Consider the following 22,155-nt stretch of genomic DNA (forward strand, 5'->3'; position numbering starts at 1 on the left):
TTCTTTCAAATTTGAAAGTAACCCTGGGCAACACGCAGATGATGAAAGGTATGTTTTTTTTTAAAAAAAGAAACTGGTAAGTTTATAGCTAATTATTTCACACAAGAAAGCGATTTTGCAACATACACAATGCCCCTGTTTAACAACCTCCCCAACTCTTTCTCTGTAGGCAGTGTTCCTTCTTTCTCACAAAAATAATCAGAAGAGAAACATGAAGATTTAAGACAAATGCTGCATCCTGGGTACTCAAATGGTGCATGATAGATTTTTATGTGCTTCTCCACCATGTGATTAACTGAACAGTTACCCAGTATCACTTAGAGAACAAATCCTCACAGCTACAGCCTCACTACAGAATAAGGCACAGAATTGAGACATGAACAGGCTCTCAGGAGATGGCTATCAGAGTTAACAAAGGACCATAATTTTATGATAAAGTTTAAGACCCCTTCGATATGCTACACAGCACATGCTACACATCTTCTGAATGCACATCACAAAATACACAAGTCTTAAACTGAGCATGTATCACCATGACACCATTTTAAGAAATGAGATATATCTCTCATAATTAATTACACAATTAGATTGAGCTGATCTAACTGACTGCTGCCAAACAAATAGGAGATGTTGATACCCCTGTTTCTCCCTCCCATTCTTGATCACACAATCCCACTCTCACCCTTGGATCAGCTTTGTCACCCTTGGATCGGACTGCACAGTAAACCAAGCCAACATGCTAATCCAACTAAGCAGACAAAACTAACAACAACAAAAAAATCTGCTACTATACAGAACTGGAATCAAGCTTCTGTGCTGTCAGAGAAGAAACAGAGTCAGTGCAAGAGCACAAACTGCGAGAAAAAATAGGGAACGACAAGTAAATTCACGCCCTTCCACAGCAACAAACTGTCAGACTAGTTATACCGAAATACATAAATGCACCCTTGGGGTCTTGTTAGATTTTAATTATATCTTTCTGCTGGAAAAAAAAAAAAATCAAAACTTCCATATAAATATTAATGTCCAGACACTATACAGTAAGTGCTCAGAGAACTCAAAACTCCCAAAGGTTTAGAAACATTCTAGAGTTGTGAAGACAACAGATAAACAATGTCACTACTGGTTTCAATAGCAAAGCAATAACAGGACCCAATTTCTCAAAGATATTTCTCTACAAGCTATGCAATTACTAACTCCTACAGCAAGAATGCACCAGGTTTGCTGCTGCTCACAAATCTCTTTTTCTAGATAGAGTACAAGCACCCAGCATTCCCCTCAGCCACTGTCCTTCTGGCTGACAGCAGTGCAACATGTCTCATTTGGGCTATTCCCAGCAGTGTGAAAGGAGGAGGAAAAAAAATAAATGCACCTCTGTGAGTGAAAATGAATCTAATCAGTTTACCCTGAAGGCTGGAATAAGCTCCCCCTGACACGACCATCCAAATCTGCTGAGTGTTAAAATCAGCAGGGGCTGTAGCTTTCCGGAGGCCAGATACTAATCCAAGGCTTTGCTTCACCCTGTGTCCTTGGGTATTAGGTGGCAAGGGGAATGGAGGCAGGCAAGCACCCTGCATGCAATGCACTCCACAGGGATCACTCACTCTTTTAACAATGTATGTGTTAGTGCCTCAGCTTCTTTCTGTCTCCATATTCAGACCTCAGAATACGAGGCTTTCAATTAAAAAGACAAGAAAAAAATCGTCAGTTTATTTAAATTTGTCTGTAACCACTCAAAAAGAGTAATTAAGCACTATTTTCTTTTCCTAACTACAAGTAATTTTTAATTTTCAGAATCAGAAGCACAGCACATGATGCCAGAGTGCTATCATGCGCTACTGTTGATGATTAATGATGTTGAAGTCTTTGCAATCAAGTAATATGTTCCCCTTTTTATGTAACTACGAATTTTCAGCCTCTCTCTTCAGTCAGCTCTTCTAAACTGCATCAAAGGCTTACAAGCACAAATTGATCTCTGCATTACAATAAAAATGCATTAAAAAATCAACACAACTATATATACACAAACTGGAAAAAAATTACCTGGAAAAAAACACTATGTGGGAAATAGGAAGACTCAGAAAAAGTTTTGAAGAACAAGGAAAAGAAATAAAATGCTTTATCAAAGTACTGCACGATAGTCCCTTCCATTTCTTCTGCCCCCAGACAGATCTGGGTTTAAAAATAACCTTTAATAAAGTAGGAGTGAAATGAAAGTTCAGTAGTAGCACCACTGAGTTAAACCAAGACTTCTGAAGATTTGTGTCCACCACAAATTGTCAGGAGGGGTGGAGGAAAAAAAACCCACTTTGGCTTTTTACTTTAGGTGGAAGAAACATTTCTGATTCTATGATGCAACACAAAGAAAAAAGATTTTATTGTTACATATTTATTTTCTTCTAGTCTTAAAGGCAGAATGGACTATATTTAGTTATGAATGTAAGGAATAGGGACTTCAGATATGTAAGTGAAGAGTTATGGAGATCCTCCCACTACTAAATTTACAACTTATATTTAAGATGAACAGTGAAGGAGGAGATGAGACAAATAAAAGGTATAAAAATATATAAAGTTAGATAGAGCAAACATTACAAAAGGGAAGTTATCTACAATCTAACAGTGACCAAGGCCATAAGAGTCAGAACAACAAAAATTTAGATAATCAGATTTCTAAGTGCTTCTGCTGCATGTACATAAGAACAACTTACTTATATGTTGTTTTGGAGGGCAAAGACAGAATGCAACAAAAATAACAATTCTGCTAATATGATTATCCCAATCAGATGCCATTCAGGCCCAGGGAGAGCATAATCTTGGCCTCTTCATTAGGTTTCTAATATCTCAGATAAAAGTACATAAAAAAATTATTTCCAAAATTGAGAAACATATGCTTAACAGTGAACCTTACCAGTCATATAGCACATGTAGACAGACAAACTGTAATTACCTACAGTGAACTGTAGTTACATCTTATGGTACTTTATGTTAATTACCAAAGTTAAATATGCTAAACTCATAACTGAAAATCCTTATCCCCTTTATATCCTAGGAACCTTAAAACAAAGCACGGCAGAAATTCAGTGGCATAACCATGTCAAGTTTCTCCAAGTATTGCTTTTTCTCAAAGTACTCAAAGTTAGAGATTGATAATAATCTTGACATTTTCTGTCATGAACATGTTAATTAGTCTAAAAATTAATTTTTTTACTCTTCCTCTGCTAGCAATAAAATTTCAGAGTTAAACTCTAGCTCTGAGCATGTGTACACGATTTTCACAGCCATTTACTTCAAAGGTCACACTGGTAACTTAAGTCTCTAATGGTTTTTGATTAACTACAAATTCTTAAATATAACAGGCTCTTAAGGAGAAATGCAGCCTAAACCACAAAAGTACAACTTTTATCACTTAGAGGATCTGAACTGGCTCAGTATGCATCTGACTCAAACTCCTTCTGGGATATTAAATAGCCTCTGCCCCACAGCTTACAGTAACAGGTGAGGCTGTGAGTGGTTGAGAGGTTTCCCCAATGTTGCTGTTATTAAACAAGAGGCGTGGAACCTCCGTGAGTGGTGACTGGTTCACAACAAATGAAATTGTGAGTTATTTTGCCTCTCAAAAAAATTAGGTTTACTAAAACTAAGTCAGCAGCAAATCTGGCATGTTCTATATACATAATTTTCACATCTCCAGGCTAACTCAATCACAGGTTATTAGTGGAATAAAATTTCATTAATTTTACTTGAGGACTTCCAAAATGTTAAATCTGAGATGTGTTTATGTATATGTAAAAAAATAAAAGGGAGCTAGCAAAGCTTGTGCTTGCTGAAGATCAAATTTTGCTACTGGGTAGCCTGGCCACTATACATGTGGTACTGTTTCTCAGATTCGAATTTTTTAAGAGTGGTAAAATAAATGCTTATTTAAGAATAAAAAAACGGCGGGAGGAGGGCAGGTCAAAGAGTGTGAGCTTGTACATGAATGGCTGGAAGACAAACAAAATACTGATAATTTGGAACTTTCAAAAGGGTCCATCTAGCAAAAATGATGCAAAAATAAATCCAAGGGCAACACAAGTAATTTATTTACACAACATATATTCCAACATATGGTTTATTATATGAAAAATTCTTATGCAAAAGTGTACATATCAGTTACTTAGGATATATGCAATCCTAAATCAGAACTTTTACACCCTTTCTCAGAAGCAGTAGTTTTAACTCTTTTAGTTAGTAGAGAAAAGAGTAGAAGTGAACTGTGTTCCTGAAGTTTTGTTTCACTCTATCAGGAAGGATAAGTAGGTCTGGAATTATGCATTTAGTATCACACAAAGAGAAGTCTAAGGACAGCACAAGTTAAAGGAACTCCTGGTAAGAAGTATTCATTAATATCTGGGGTTTTTTTAAAAGGGATGATAATGAGTAATCAACATAAAAGATAAACACAATTAATAAATGCATATTTTTATATCTTTCTGTTTGATGCTTCACAGTGTATTCGCACTGAAAAAAAAATCTTCTTAATACAAGCCAATGGATCAAGCCTTTAATAACAATGTACTTTGTATGTCATCTCACTGCACATTAGTAAAGGCCGTTAATTAAACCTCAAAGACCCCTAATGATTTAAACAGTCATTTCATAATTGCTGAGGTACAGCTACTTTGGGTGAGCCACTGCAGTCAATTAGCGCAACAAACGCTTTGATGTTACAAAGCAGTTTTGCATGATGTGAACATTACTCTGCAGGACAGAAGAGTTGTCAGCATGTGAATAAGGGAAAGAATTCCACAGGCTTTAACAGTTAAGTTTTTTTTTTCAGAATCCTTTTATTCATGTTCTCTGAGCTTGTTATTACAATGCTCTGAAATCTCCATGAGAAGAAAAAAATTCTTGGTAGTATTCTTTTTCAGACACATAAAATAATGTCAAGAATTTACTTTCCATTTCTGGTTTTGTCTGCTAGCCTTACTTTGATAGCTAAATCACAATAACAGATTTTTGTGGTATTGTAAATCAGCAGGAAATGCCCACAAAATTTTGATTAAATTTATGGAACAAACTGGTCTGGAGATCAGTATTTTTATGAGACATATGCACTTGACAAATTCAGATCTGCAAGAGATTATGGGAACACTGTTTGAGTTTTGTTGTTGTTTGGTTGGGTTTTTTTATTTTTAATCTAAACTCACTATAGCAAGCCTGAGAAGCACCAGTAACACTTGTTTTGAAATACAGTATTAAAATATGGGAAGTACAAGCCCTAGTGGAATTCAGTAAAACTGCAAAAATGACAAGTCACAACTGGGAACTGTCTTGTTGGCTCCCAGCAGTGTCACCACAGTGGAACTACCTAACTGAACCTTCCACTGTTTTCATTACAGTATTTGTAAACTTTATGTTTAACAGCAATACTCCAGTGTGCCAGGCACCATTTTAAAAATCAACTAAAACCTATTAATTTCCAGGAATATACACCTGATCACATTTCAATGTCTAACTGTAACATGTTAGGGCTGTTTTTCAGTTTTCATATTTAAATCTATCTACAAATCTAAACTCACAGAATGGAATTGAGGTTGGAAGGGATCTCTGGAGCTTGTCTTGTCCAAGGCCACTGCTAAAGCAGGGCCACCTACGGCTGCTTTCCCAGGACCACGTCCACAGGGCTTTATACTATCTCTGAGGAAGATTTCACAACCCCTCTGGTCAACCTGTTACAGTGCTCAGTCAACCTCGCAGAAAAAAACTATTTCCTGATGTTCAGAGGGCACCTCCCATGTTCAGTCTGTGCCATTGCCTCTGGTTCTGTCACTGGGCAACACTGAGAAGTGCCTGTCTCTGCCTTCTTTGTGCCTTCCCTTCAGGTATTTATACACATCGATAAGACCCCCAATTTACATTTTGCAAATGTTCTAAGAAAACAGCACCCTCTAAAATCTGACTTAGAGAACTACCCAGCACTTGCTATATAATAATGATCTGGGCAGCATAAAAATTGCTTGTCTAAAATAAACTGTATTGGAACTTCTTGATTTTTTTAAGGTATCCTGAAATACATTATAAGAATTGTAAAAAGACAACAAATAACCTTCTATGTAAACTACTAAAAAACAGATAAAATGTTAAAAGAACATAAATTGTGAACTAATTTATTTATAGAAATAAGAGTTTGCAAGGACAGGTGAAACAATAAGGTAACATGGAGAAAAAATAATTTTATGTAAATCCTATCTTTATTCTCACTAACAGCTATAAATGTTGATAACTTTCTAATTTTAGATTGGCCAATTCTAACAGACGTAAGAATTCACCACATTCACTGTTTTAAACACCACATTGTAACCATCAAATCCAGCCAACAAAAAATGTATTGTCAGAATTTGAAGGCATAACTTTTATTCCTACTACAACTTCTCTCAGTACAAACCCAAATCTTTATAGATGTATTCTCCTTTAAGTTAGTAGTAAAAAACAAAATGCAAGCTCAAAAGAGGACTTCCCCCCCCCACCCTCCTGTGAACACTGGTAACACTGTTTTCTTTCTAAATCTGCTTCCTTGTAAGCAACAGTGTAAAGAACCTAGTGCAAAGTACCAGTTCCTTAAGAGCTAATCAATATTTGCTGAGCTGACACATTACCATTGCGGAGCTTTCCCTTCACGTATCAAAGCCGGCAACAAAGAGTCAAGTCTAAAAGCACGTACAGAAACTTCAAAGCCAGACAAACACTGTTCCCATTCAAGTTAGTGAAAAGCATGATATGAAAATAGCCTATTTAATAACTTGTTAATTTGGTCACAGTTAGTAACAAACACAGTTTTGGGACGGGTTTTTTTTTGTTGTTGTAGGCTTGGTTTTGGTTTTGTTTGTTTTTTCTTTTCTTTTCTTTTTTTTTTTTTTTTTTTGGTGCACGAGATGGTTTTATTGATTAAAAAAAAAAGAACAAACAAAAACAAAACGAGAGAGCGCGAAAGGCAAGCCTGCCACACATCGAAGATGGAGTCACACGGCGATGAGATGTGAAGCAGGACTGATTTGCCCGCAGAGAAAACAATCCCTGACAGCACAGGAACCAGCCAGAACTGAATTCTCCTCCGACAAAAGGCTTCGGGCTGGCGAAACAAAGCAGCGCGGTAATTAACAAGCCTTTACGCCGCTGCTTCACACCCGAGCAGCAGTCCCGCACGTAGATATGCAAACAAGTAACCAAAACGGCAACCCGGCGTACCTCGTTTATGCAACTCCCGGAGCGGAATGCCGTCTCCTCCCCCTCCATCGTAGGGCAGATAGGGATCGGAAGAGACATCCATGGACGTGACGAACGCGGGGCCCGCCTGCCGGCTCAGGAGGGCCGCGGCATCGCTCACGCCAGGGCGGCCGCGGGGGCCGCTGCCATGTTGGCGCGGGCCCGGCCTGCGCCGCCGCCGTGGCTCTGCAGCGCTCGCTGATGTCAGCGCGGGGCGGCCGCGGCCCCGCCAGCGCCACCTGCGCTCCCGCCCCGCCAGAGGGGCGGGCTCCGGCCGCACGGGAAAGGGGTGCCTCGCCCCGAACGCCGTCAGGAAGAGGGGGGAAAGCGCCCGTTTGGAACTCATGGGAGAGGCTCCCGCCGGGTGCGCGAGGTCCCAGCCTCGTCCCAGACAAAAGGGCGCTCGCACAGGTGAACCCGCCACCTCATCAACAGGTGCACGGCGGGGTTCCCGCTCAGCTCAGAAGGCAAACCTGACACAAAAGAGAGCTGCACTTATTTCGGGCACCTTCTGGGGCCACGCCTGCAGAGGCTTGTTAAACATCTATAGCTGCATTTTACCTGGAAGGCAAGATTCATGTATTGCTAATGGCGGGGGGGACGCCTGTCTCCCAGGCATTTTATTTACTCGTTTCAAACATCAAAACTATTACCACCGAGGAAGAGCAACGTAACCTACCAAAAGCCAACCCCTCTGCTCCACAGGGTTAGCTCACCTCACTTTCACCAACATCCCCCCATTCACGTAGAACTTTCAATCCTACAGCAGTGGCTGACAGATTTGAACACATGTAATCAAAAACATTAAAACAATAATTTAATTACATATCTAACCAAAATGGTCTGGTGCTCCAATTTATTTTTTTTTTGTGTGTGTGATGACTATGCTGGTATTACAACTGTGTAACATCTATATTCACACTAAAAAGCTGGGGTGGGGGTGGAAGCCGACGTAATAAACACAAGTCCACACTTAAGCTGGCATTACTCTACACATTGACAAAATGCTCTACCTCCCTTAAAAGTCACAGAGTCAAAACAGGCAACAACCCACATGAATGCTAACCAAGGCATTCATGTGATGCATCATCAAGCAGTGGATGCTACAGCTTTGGCAAAACCAAAGCACTTCAAACAGCCAGTATTTAAAGACAGGAAATCTTAAACTGACTACATAATTGCTTCCATTCGAAACAGGTATTACTACACATTGAATCCATATATAATTTTACATTTAATGGATGATCTTGTACTAGTCCTACCTTTCAACTGCTGATAAGAAAATATGATAAGAAAACTATTTTACATGAGGTTTCCATAGTTGGTCCAGTTCTAACAAAATACATACGGAAGATGTGCATATTATTTTTCCTTTTCTTCCTCTACAGAAGGTAGCAAAGTTGAAAATATTGCATGCCTGCAGCACCAAGGCCTTGCTTCAGTTTCGCTCGTACAGCAAACAAGGAATTAATTTTATTAGGTATTCCTTTGCATCTCTATAAGTGTGATAGACAGACAACTATTTTAGTTTTCAAATGCATTAGTTTCTTAAATAATTTTCAAAGGATGTTCTTACGGAAGTTATTTCTTTTATAAGCCAATGTTACAAGCTGTGTACAGTAAATGGTCTTTCTGAGCACAGAGTACAACATAAAGAAATGTTAAATTTATTTCACATTTCAGACCTGTAAATATACTAAATATTAAAAATACAGCTCCACTACAAACATTGAGAAGATGCTGGTATCTCTACAGATGGAAAAACAACTGAGAAAAGAGAAAAGAATGAACATACAGCAAAATATATTTCAAAACTTTAAAGACTATTTCATCTCCAAGACAAAGGGAACCCTTAAGCCACAGATCAATTCTAAAATACTGGTGGTGTCTCATGAACAGACACCATGGTTCCATTTGCTATCATCCATGCAAGCAAATGCCTTCTGAAGAGTGGCCTCCTATAACCTTTTCAATAAAACAGAATCTTTAAGATCGTGTATATCTGAAAGTGGTGTGACTTTCAGAGCTATCCTGCATTATCACCATTTGGTTTTGCTGTGAAGAAACAAACCTAGGCAACTCTGAACTTTATATTACCCATATCCCTTATTTATGGAGAAGTACAACAGAAATGCATTCTCAACTCTTTAACTCAATAGCACCTGGAAATAGTCTGGAATCTTATTGTAAGGCTTTAAATAAAAAGTCATTCACAGCAGGAAGAAATACAACAGCAATTTCTGTAACCTGAAGAAAGAATTATTACAGAATGAACTATTAGTGCATTTATTATATGTTGATTATAGAAGACAATTATAAATTCAGCCTCATATTTGACAGAATATGAAATAAAGAATATAAAGGACTTGTATTAACAAAGTCTGGAAGATGACCTCTAGTTTAAGAGTTTGATGTGGTTACTGAAAGACTGGAATGTCTAAGAACTGATAATAAATATCAGTCACAGCAAAGAAATGGCTCACTTGTTGACCTAAACTTGTTCACTGGACTAAGACACATGCAAAATTTCTACACAAGACTAAAATTCAGTCTGCACTGGAAAAGATAAAGGGTGTAACTTGTTGGAGAGCACATGTGATCAACTTCAGATATAAGGGAAAGTCATGACAGGAAGTCTGCAGTGTAAACCAGATACAACTTCATATTTGCTACATGAAATTTCAAGAGTCCATGTAATATTAAATTGCAACAGCTCTCCCAGGTCACTGCTTATAGACTGGCTGCCAAATGCAGTCCTTTGTCTACTTTTAAAAAACGGAGCTATCATTTTGCTTTCTCAATTACCAGCAAATTGTGTTCTCATTGTTCATACCCACTACCACTGCATGTATTCCCTTTCCTACAATACCAAGAAAAGAGGGTTTGGTTTTTGTGTTGTTTTGGTTTTTTCAAGCAAGAGAGAAAGATACTATGCATACTAACCTGACCTAGTTAACTCAGTCTTTTTCTTTTTTTTTTTTTTAATATCTAAAAGCTTATACAATTTAATCTTTCCAAATTACTTCTTTTCTACTGGTGTGAAAAAGTGCCTGACTTGAACTGTCTGGTAATTTATATTCCAAAGAGTATGTCAGTTATTTCTGTTGAAAAGTTTAGCAAATTCCAAAATTTTAGTTAGTGAAATTATGTCTCTAGGTAAGTAAGTATTTTGGGTATTATGGAATACATAACATAATGAACGTGTTGTGTTGTTAGGCCTAAAGCCTTGTTTTACAATAGTCTTAGTTTGAATGGTTGAGAGCACCTTTCAATGGCCAATTTACTACACAGAACAGCTCACATGTAAACAGCAGGTTTGTACAGCAGCTTTCTTTCCATATTGCATCACAGTAATGATAGGCTAAGGCCTCTATCCCAGAAATCCTCCCTGCCCAAATAACTTCACACATCTGAGTGCTTGCATTGTTCTCACCAGGCACATGCTGTTGTTAACCATCACTTAGATGCATCTGTCTTTGCAGAAAAGGACTTTAGGTCCATTTTTCTGAAAATACCAGAATGTATACAGGTGATACACCCTTAAAGCACACTAAGAATGAGGAAAGGCACTTTAATCCCCTTTCCACATCTTAACTTTTCTGGTTTAGGGAAAGAGAAGACACATATTCAAGATAAACTATCTGGCAATATAAGAAGTCAGGGGTTAGACAATTCAGATACACCCAGGGAAAGGTGTTTTAAGGTGACAAAACAAGGCCAGTGAAAAGAAGGGGAGTATCACAGAGTTATGAGAGCCTGCTTACCTAAGGCTGGAGGGAGGACCTTAATACTGAAGCACTATCCCACCATTTCATATTAAAAAGTAAGCTAGGTTTAAAGAGGACAGCCAAGCACCTTGTTATGTATACAACAAACGTATGCTCTCAATTCCCCCAATTACTTGATTTATTTTGGTGACAGACTACATAACTATATCGCACCAGATAGTGAAAATTAAAATTGTGTCTTTTGTGAAATTCCAAATGTAGGCTGAATGATTTAATTAGTGTAACAAGAGATGCCAAAAACGTGACTGATAATTACAAATGTTAGTGTGACTGATGCAAAAGATTTTGATGACTCTTGACTGTCATTTTCTTTCCTATTATTATTCAAAACTAAAGCTTCTTCGGCAGAGCTAGAATATAATGTTCTCTTGGAAAATATTACATAACAAAGCACTCACCAAAGCAGTGACTCCAACCATTCTGAAAAGAATTTATCTCATATGCGCCTTCAGCTGAAGGTTAGGCAAGAAAGCATCCATTTACAACAGGGTGCCCAAAGTATACATAAAATGTCTCAAAACCTACTGTGTCCCATTCCTGTTCCTTCCAGCTTTAGTCTCCTGCCTTTTATCCCAATTCCTTCTTTCATTTAACCTCTTCTCAAACCATGCAGCCAAATTAGACTCAGGTCTAATCCCTCTACTTGCCTGACTTCTCTTAATTTGTCTCAGTTTTCTGACCTTGCAGCTCCTTCAGCCTGACTTTGTTCACTGTGCATAAAATCATACAGGTTTCTCATACGGGTCACATAGAGTCAGCAGTAGGAACATGAAAGACGATAAAAAGACAAGCACCTTTCTCTCAGTTCTGGCACCCAGATGTGGTCCAGGATGAAATAACAAAGATACAATTGCAGAAAAATTGGAAGTGGAGGGGGGAGGAAGAGAGAAAAAAAGTACAGTTATGGATAGCTTCAAATTAATACACAGTAAAAATCAAAGATAAATTATTTTTAAAGTATTTGTAAATCACAGAGGCCCAAACTTCATTTCTTCATTAGAACTCTGTGCTTGATCAATGTATCAGGCTATATACAGAAGACTCCACTAACCTGTTTCCACTGCCACCTCATCAAAAGCCTCAATGAGGCAGATAGACAACAAGAAAAATTTTAGACCAAATATATTGTAAAAGTGGAAGAAAAACTTATAGCATATGCTGTGGAGTAGTTGAAGGCAGAAGAGGTTTAAACAACACAGATGTCAGAAAAAAACCAGAGAGAAGTACATAGCAGTAAAACATTTTTCTATTTGCCTTTTATTATACAAAAAACCCATTTCTTAATCATAGTTTCTTTTTTTCACAATTGCTTGTTTCCCACAAATTAGCTACTTAATTTTGCTTACAATCATTTCACCCACCAGAGAACACTTTCTTCTAGATTCTTGCCTAATAAGCTCGCTTTTTCACTGGCCAACCACAGGTTCTTGAATTACACTCCTACAGTTTTGTATAACTTCCAATGGTGCTTTTATTCACTGTCCAGACACAGGAGATAGCAATGGAAGCAAACAGAATGCAGCAGAACAGGTCAGATAGCTGCAAGCATGTTGTGTAATCAGTTATGAGACTGACCTCTCCTCAGAGTAAGCCAGAACCTTCACTTTGAATCAGTGAAACAGGAGTAAAGGTTCCCCATTGCTATGCAAAACTTTAAGGCAGGAGAAGAAAGAAATAGACTTAAAAAAGGGGAAATAATAAAATCATTATGCAATGTTAACACCTAAAACCAAAAATAAATTGGAAAAAAACCCCAGATTGGTCCCTAAAGACTACCGTGACATCTTGGCCCAAAACAGCGAAAGCAGGACTACTCTCTGAGTTTTCTTTTCACTTCTTTCTGGGCCTGTTCATCACACTTCTTGACTTGTAACCCAAAGACTTTAGAAAAAAATGGTTGACATAACAGACTATATATAGCTACAAGCTGTAAAAGGTGGGTGTTAGTTTTTGTTTTCTTTCTTTTCTTTTTGTCAGTTTTACATTGACAATAAAAATATCTACTTCTACTATTAATCATGCAAGGAGGATTCAGAAAAAAAGCAAGTTATTTTCTGCAAAGAATTGCTTTCTCTTATTCTTTAAAAGCCTCTTAAGTATTTTCTATCATTTTTTTCTGATCTTTTTCTTTACAGGGTAGGCTTTTACTAAGAAAAAAGGTCCTGGTATATTTTCACCTTTACATATGTGTTTTTTCCTTACACTCCAATCTGCTAAAACTGTAGTTATAATGCATCAACAGGAAGATTTGGCATCCTTCCCTGAAGTTCACTTCTCCCTTTTCTCAGACTAGCCAAAATTTTGCTGCTGAAATTGTTCTGTTTTTCCTCATATGTAAATGCATATAAGGAAATCGGTCTTATCTGCTCAATTGCCCTTATTCTGTTTTAGAGTTGTTTCCTGTTGGCACCTGTGTCCAACTTGCTGTTCAGGGGATAAAATCATAGCATCGACATGTGTTCCTCCCTAGATATGTCATTGTCCTGGTTCCGGCCCAGACCAGCAGGAGGGGGCACGGTAAGACATTATGTTATTCAATACCACCTTACATCATTGCCAGGGGCAGGGAAAAAGGACTCTCTCTGTCTCTCTCACTTCTGAGAAGAAGGGTGTTCCTTTCCAGTTGGGAAAATATGGCTGCAGTAGAGTCAGGCTGGGCTCTGCAGTGAGCATTTTTGCAGGGGAATCACTGTCTTTTTGTATACTTTTCACAGAGTAACAGAATATGCTGAGTTGGAAGGAACCCACAAGAATCAAGTCCAACTCCTGGCCCTGCAAAGGACCATCCCAAGAGTCACACCATGTGCCTGACAGTATTGTCCAAATGCTTCTTGAGCTCTGTCAGGCTTGGTGCTGGGACCACTTCCCTGGGGAGCCTGTTCCAGCACCCAACCACCCTCTGGGTAAAGAACCTCTTTCTAATATTCAATCTAAACCTCCCCCTCAAGGCCATTCCCTTGGGTTCTGTCACTGGTCACCACAGAGAAGAGATCAGTGGCTGCCCCTCCTCTTCCCCTCATGAGGAAGTTGTAGACTGCAATGAGGTCTCCCCTCAGTCTCCTCTTCTCCAGGCTGAACAGACCAAGCGACTTCAGCAGCTCCTCATACGGTTCCTCCTCAAGACCCTTCACCATCTTCGTTGCCCTCCTTTGGACACTCTCCAATAGCTTAATATTGTTCTTATATCGTGGCGACCAAAACTGTCAAAATATTCAAGGTGATGCCGCACCAGCGCAGGTCAATCCCTTCCCTTGACGGGCTGGCAATGCTTTGCCTGATGCCCCCCAGGATGCGGTTAGCCCTCCTGACTGCCAGGGTACACTGCTTTTGCTATTAATACTGTTATCTCATTGCTGTTTCTAGTAAATTGTTCTTATCTCAACCCACAATCTTTGCCTTTTGCCAATTCTCCTCTTGGTCTGCCCACAGCAGGGGGCTCTGAAGATGAGGAGGTGCAGTGAGCCAGCAGCAGTGTGGTTTGGAAAGACTCAGTGGGAGAACCAAACTGGGAATTAGCATTCCTAAACCATGACAGCCATATATATATGTTAAGGTTACTTTCTATCTTCAAGAATTTTACATCTTCTCCATAAATACGTCAGCTGTGTGAACATAGTGCCAACAGTAATTCTTTATGTTGTTAATACATAATACTATACTATGCCAGCTATATTTGAATACTATTAAACTATGAACTCAGTACTTAGCAGTGGTCAGAGTAAATTTATTATTACACTGCCATGACATGCGCATTCTCCAAATGCTGTGTGAAGTTCTGACCCCTCAAGTTACAGAAAGGGTTCAGAAAGGGGCAGTGAAGAGGATCCAAAGTATGGGACAGCTGCAAGGTCCAACCAAGCAAACAGGACCTTAACCTGAAAAAGAGGTAACTGAGGAGAGGAAAAAATAAGTAGCAATGGAAATAACATTTTCACCATCTGTTCTAATAACAGTGACAGCACCATGCTATCCCTTTGTTAATCCTTGTTAGTTTCTACTTGTGGATGGCCACCACATGATAGGCCTTTTCAGGGTATGTGTATTTGGCACAACAATCAAGTCATCCTAGTTTCAGGTCACCCTGTCCTAGTTCCATATCAAACCTTTTTCTATCAACAGCAGTTTCACTTCAATAAGCAAATAATACCCCCTAAAACTTTTTGTATTAGCAGAAAGACTTTTACAACTGCTACTGTAAATGAAAATAAAAACAAAAAAGAGCTTAAGCACTTATGCCATACAAAGGTGGGGTGAGTGACAAGGGAGTCCATGTGTCAAACCATGCTAATGCATGTGCCACTGTTAAGCTAGTCAAGCAGTTATACCTGCTCTCAGCAGTATTTATTACCTGGATATAGGTTCAAAACAAAGGAAAGAAGGTGGTGAGATTCACATAAAATGTAGCTAAGCTATCAGAGCTTGCCAAGGAGTGGTATAGAATTGCTTTAGTGAGAAAAAGTCAGTTGAAGAAAAATTCATTGATAAAGACTAAAATTAAAAGTCATCACTCAGACAACAGAGGCCCTCACCTACACAAAAACTTGTGTACAAGTACTCAGGTGCTTATCACTTACCCTGTTCTTACTCTTCCTTAAGCACTGACTTTTGACTCCTGTCAGAGATAGGATGCTGAGCTAGGCAGATTTGTGGTTTGACCCAGTACAGCTGTTCTTATGTTTCAGGGACATCATGATATCCTCTTTCAGAATAACATTTCTGTTTCATCCAAGCAGATGAAAAGCTTTCACTTTAAAATGCTGGTAAGCAAGAATGTTCTCAAAGGTAGAAAACAAGAGTACAGCCTGATATCAGTTTGGATAAAATCCTGTCTGCCTTCTTTGGCTGACATGAGAGAAAAAAATCAAAGCTAAAATGAATATGTGAAATATTATTAAAGCTGTAGCAAAAAATTTTCTATTTAGTACCTAAAGACTGCATGCACACATTATACTAAACTATTTTATTTTACACTTCAGACTCTTCTTTCTACATATATGCCATCACACTTCCTCTGTTTTCATTCCTTCATTTTACGCTATTCATATGCTTTGTCTAGGAGAAGGACAAACTTATAATAACACTACACCAGTAACAACTTCCTTGGCAATATCTGTTGACAAAGCCAGTGTGCTTTAAGTACTTCAGGAGAGCTGCAGAAGAAAACCAACAAGATTATACAATATCAGAAAGGCAGAAAGAATGGATTATTAGTACTATGATTCATCTTCTTCCAGAATATCAGGTTTGTGTGCCTCAGAAGATGAGGAAACCTAATTTTGTAAATAAAACTTTGACAGGAAAGACTAGTGAGACCACTCAAGGACTGTTGGCAGGGCTGACTTCTAAAAGCAACAAAATTCTCATATTCTATAAACAAGTCCTCAAAGAACTCACCATAGCATTTATTAGAAAATGAAACAATAAGTATTTATTTTCAAACATTTAAGAGAACAAGAAACTAATTGGTTACTAAAACTCTACGTACATATTGCCATAATTTTCATCCCTCAAAAACTTAATGCCACACCAATCCATTTACAATGTGAAGGCCCAGTCTAACACTGCAACATCATTACAGGCTGTTCAACAAAAACAGTATCAAGTGAACTTACATTTTGGACAATAAATACAATTTAAAAAAACCCCAAAACACAAATAGTAGAGTTCAGGAAATCACTAACGTGATAAACAGATACTCCCTGCAACTCACTCATTTGAAAATGACATCAAATAACTAAGCTAAAACATTTTTTCTCCTTAACCTGTTAATCTTCCACTCGATTTTGGGATTGTTTTTGACAGAAATTTTGAAATCCTTGAAGAAGTACTTTGTTAATTAGCCCATGCAAACCTGATGTATAACAACTTCTGTTTCAGATAGATGGAGAGAATCAACCTCATGCACTACTAATAAAAAAGTAAAAGAAATCATGGTTTGATACTGTCAGATATCCTGTGTTCAGCTGCATCAGTAATATGGATTACAGGCAAATGTCTGCAGCCTAACTACAATCCACTAGAAAAAAGTAAATTATAACCAGTTACTGACAATTTAACTATTCTATGAGCTAGCTGCACCTCATGCTTGCCCTTGTGATCAGAGTAAGTTATGTTATCTTATGCATCAATTTGTATGGCATCATTGAGGATGAATATATTCCTTGTTTAAGGAGCTCTTTACTGCAAACACTGCTAACTTGGAAAATAAGTTTTATCTAACTTAGGAAAGAGATACATCAAACTGTCATAATGACTGTTCAGTCAGTTTTATACCACATGGATGGAAAATAAAACCAATGCCAATGGTGCAAAACGACTTTGAAGACCCTTTTTCATATCAGTTGTGGACAACAGGAAGAATCTGTTAGTGCAATTTCCACACATAAGGAATATAACAGGAACTCAAGGGGTTTTTATGCAGGAAATAACTTTTTAAATTATTTTCTTTCTATTCTTTGTTTTCTTTATAAAGGGCAATAGCTAAATAGAAACAAGCATACATGTGCAACTCCATGAACGTGTTGATGGAAAAGATAACAAGGCCTTGCTTGAAAAATTAACCTCTCATGTGGCACGAACTTCTTGATTATACAGAACCACCTGTTCTTGCTGAAAATTGCATTCTGTTTCTCAAATAACACCATAATATTAGTTTACTCTATCATATTTTTAATGTCGGCATTTAAGGCACCAAAAATTGATTGACTGGGTCTCTCTCTTTAGGCAAAGGACTCCAACTCATGGGTGAGGACAGTTCAGGAGAGCTGTACTGTTTTACACTATGACCTGTTGGTATATTCTTTTTTTTCAGTGGCACTGCTATCACTGCAAGGAGATAGTAACAGCTGTAGCAGCAGCTTTTGAATTACCAGTTTACAGGTTGTCATACTAAGGTTAAGTATTGCCAATTTTATGTTAACACCATATGCCAAATTGTAAACTGTCTCCACGCTGAACTCACAATATAAGCAATTAAGCTCATTCAAATGAAGCAGGAATCTCTATAGCTATTGAAAAGAATGCAAGCTCATTCAGGACTCACATTCCCACACACAGATCAAAGTACCTTGAAATGTAAACACCAGTGAGATCATTTGTTTGCAAACCATTTTTACTGCAAATAAGGTTCAATCATCTGATTTCAGTAAGTGCCGTGAAAAAATTGCAGTCTAACAGTAAAAAGATTCACCTCCTGAGCTTGCCCTACACTTAAATAAAAAACAGTGAAAACTGATGCAGTCCTCTCTTATCAAAGAAACACCTCTCATTTCTGAGTAAAATTATGGAGACCTCTCAGTTTCACCTCACTGTGCCATAATAGGAAAGAGTTTGAACTTTTGAAGACACTTGTTATACCCTTCAAACCCAACCAGTTGCCAAGAATTGTGACTCTCTCAAACTTTAGACAGGCAAGGCAAAACAATGCTGAAAGAAAAAGAACTTTCATCTTCTCATCACATTCCACAGTTAAAATATTAATCTGATAATATATTTCAATTCTGGAGATTTCATTTCTGTTTAGAAAGAATTTTTTTTCCTTCTGTTAAATTGATGGAAAGCAATGAGCTATCCTAGTGTAACATTTTTTTAAAAAGTTAAATAGTATAGCTCTCCTCCTGTAAAATTTAAACCAGTAAATATTAGCTTAAATGATTTAACTATTAAAGAACTGATAGCTTTGCAATGGTAAGTATAATATGTTTAAATTGACCTAGCAAGAAGCAGGGCCAACAGTCTAAAAATAAAACAGATAAGTTACGATAAAAATGACCTCCATAAATTACATATATTGCCTGTACATGTATTGTCCTCCCTACAAAGAGGCAGATACTTCCTTTTCAGTATAATGTCACCATACTTCTCATTAGACAGCAGTTTAACAAGGAAAGACACTAACTTCAGTATTACAAAGAGATTAGTTTTGATAAGCAACAAAAGCAAGTTTTGTTCAAAGCAGACAGGTAGCAGCATCCTTTCTAGGTAGGGCTTCGGTACAAGCCATCCAAGCCTCCACATGCATAGCAGTTTAATTATTTAGCAGGTTAAAACATACTGCTCAAAGAATTCACAATTTCACAATACCTACTTGTTCTCCATAATACTGCCACTAAAAGTCTGACATTTATGCAGCTACTGGAGAACATAACAGGCACAGAGCATACTACTTACATAATTGCTATACATATATATGTATTTAGTATATAATACTACATTGTCACAATTTATGTATTTTTCTCAGATAAGACAGTAAAGGACAGTCACATACATGCTTACAGATGGTGTTAAGAGAAACCAGGTTGTTGTTCAGCATTGGTTTTAAAATAATGGTGAATCCCCAACATGGAACTCCTCAAAACCCTTCAAATAAGACATGACACTAAAAAGATGACTCACTATCAACTAAATAGTAAAGAAAAATAGAGGTCTAGGTGATAAAACTTTCTAAAGACTGGTTTCAGTTAATGTTCATTTGTTCAGTCCCATATAGTATCAACGAATTTCCCACATAAGACAAGGAGTATATGAAGTTAGTATTCTTTCCTAGCATCATCCAATTTCCACATGCTTTCAACAGAAAGCATATTCACCACTGTATAACAGCCTCAATAGCTTTGTAAGCCTCAGTCAAGCACTTAAGTATGAGTGGAAATGTGAATAGCAGTACTGTGCAGGCTTTCAGAATTGCTGTCCTGAGAGCCAAGGGACTTAGCAAGCCTATTGAAATAAGCAATATTATTAATTTACTTATTAACTTATTATTAACTTCTCTTAACTTACTGCCCTCTCAACAAAGGGGAAAGACTACAATTACTTCAGACATTCCATATTTTTAGCCTTTTATCTACATAATATATGTGTAGTTTCTGGTTCCATTTTCATTAGCTGAAAAAAAAGAAGAGAAATAAAGACAGACTATTTCTTAATCCTTCATTTTCTTCTCACTGCATGGTCTTGATTTTTTAAAAAAATCTGTGATTCTATATTTTATTACATAAACTGTAAAATTATGATGCACACTATATCGTCCGTGGCAACTTATCCAGATTGGATAAATTCATGTCTGTGCTCATTTGTATGACAAGTTTATATTCTGCAGCTATGCAGCTTTATATTTAACTACATTATTTCCACAATCATTTGAAGTACAGATACATTATTGCCATTATGTTCATGTTGCTAAGATACCAGGCTTATAAATTCTTCCAGTCCCAGAGACTTAGAACACAAACTATATTCTTAAACAGGGCTCCTGATTTTGGCAGGGTGCACTTGCTAAAGCACAAAGCTAAACCCAAGGTCTCTGCATTCACATCATGTTCTGGAGGGTCTGCAATGTCAAGAAGCATGTGATCTTCCAGTTACCAGGATGGTCCTGCCCTTCCTCAGGAGGTGGGACAGATTCTGTATTATGAATACATGTGTACTTGACTTAACAAAACAAAAATAGGGCTAAAGGATAAGAGTATTTAAATAATAATAATGATTAAACCAACCAACCAACCAACCAACCAGTTGATGCTAAGTGAGTAACAGAGGATTACAAAAAGGCTATATGCAAGGAAGCCCTAGTTTGGTCTTGTCAATGAGATTTGTTGAATTAAAAACACAAAAGAAAAACCACCTGACACATTTGGACACCTAAGGAATGACAGACAAAGATGTTCACTTCCTGCATGCAAGATTATTTGAAACGTTTCTGGAAGTATGTTCTTATCACCACCTTAAAAAGAAAGTTAACACCAGATTCTGGTCTATTACTAAGATATCTACTATGATTTACTGTACAATAAAACATTTTCCATGTATAGAGACACATAAATCACCATTCACTTAAATAAAATACTAGGGCTTATTACTATTGCTGCCTCCTACTAAGAGTCCAGAATTGGGGTAAGCTGCTATGTCATAACCAAAAAATTAAATTCCAGGAAAGAAATTACATTCATATTTATGTACCAATGCACATTCTAATACTTCAGTGTTACAACAGCCAGGAGCTGCTGGCATGTGCAGGAATTAGCATTGATTTTGACAATGCAAACAAAACAACCACCTCATCTCTTTGGACTCAATTTATGGATCTGATTTCACAACAAGTAAAGGGCAGAACACTGGCTCTGAAACTGTGTCAGTGCAAACTTATTTCTCCTTTATGCTTGAAGTGATGGAAATGATTTTTATAAACAATAACCAGAGTAGCTTCAGACTTTTAGTACAGGTTGTAAATATTATGTTAGACAAGCAAGGCACTTGCTTTATTAAAATTGCCAGATACTCAGAACAAAGAATTATATACAGAAGTCAATTGTTCACCTAATAATTTCCTAACATTTAAGAGCTGGTGTTCTCCACGTAATGTCCCAGAAGGAATTTTTATTTAGATTGAAGGTGTCCTGGCTCGTAATACCTGTACTGGTATACAAGTTAAATAACTGCACATTCAAGACATATCTAATTAGACAGAAGGAATGCAGATGGTAAGGATGCTTATAGTGATACGGCACAACTATCCAGTACAATGCCAACATCCAACTGCTAAGTGCGGCAAAGGGAAAACATATGAAGGAAGACACACTGCAGGGAAGGAAGACAACTGAATGTTAATGGGAGAGGAAAAGGGGTTTTTTTTCTTTTTTTTCTAAAAAAAGAAAACTCAAGAGACTGAGTTTGATTTTAAACAAATACAAGGAAGTGACCACAGTATACATTTAACCAAGTTGACTGTCTCAGACGTTACTTTTTTCCCCTCTCTCAGTTCACCTCTCTGACTATTGCTAAAAGAATGTTAATGCTCTCACTCCATGAGCTGCTTTCCTAAATTAAAAAAAGAGGAAGAGCTTCCCAGTTCTTTCTTTGTATTATTTCAGTGCTTTCACAGTGTTCACAGTAGAAAGTTTTCTTAGCAACTTTTTACCTAGTCAAAAGCTGAGCTCATATAGTGTTTTCTGTTGCTTTTTACAACACCTCTACTTAAATGGGTTTTGCCTCTGTTTTACAGAATTGAAGCTGAATGAAGCAGAAACAGATTTATCTCCACAAGTAACAATTAAAATAGGCTGCTAATTTCTGCATCGTGGAAATATTGAAGATGAGACTTCCAAAATCCTGCTGCAGTGTAGCA

At 37.6% G+C, this 22,155-nt stretch overlaps 1 protein-coding gene across 4 annotated transcripts in view; it reads right to left on the reverse strand.

Annotated features, from left to right (window-relative positions):
• Positions 1-22,155, reverse strand: part of CLCN3 (chloride voltage-gated channel 3) — a 72,832-nt gene that overhangs the window by 36,177 nt on the left and 14,500 nt on the right. Inside the window, exon 1 of one of the 4 annotated variants that reach the window (XM_051790169.1) lies at positions 7,228-7,475. The exons of 2 other annotated variants lie outside the window; for them this stretch is intronic. In XM_051790169.1, the coding sequence (XP_051646129.1) occupies positions 7,228-7,309 (82 nt within the window). In that variant the 5' untranslated portion in view covers positions 7,310-7,475. Of the gene's footprint in view, positions 1-7,227; positions 7,476-22,155 lie in introns of those variants that run through there. One more of the 4 variants, XM_051790170.1, reaches the window with a different exon arrangement.

This window comes from Manacus candei, unplaced genomic scaffold (assembly GCF_025592945.1).
Source record: "Manacus candei isolate 608988 ecotype Guabito, Panama unplaced genomic scaffold, ASM2559294v1 h1tg000028l, whole genome shotgun sequence".
Taxonomy (NCBI): Eukaryota; Metazoa; Chordata; class Aves; order Passeriformes; family Pipridae; genus Manacus; species Manacus candei.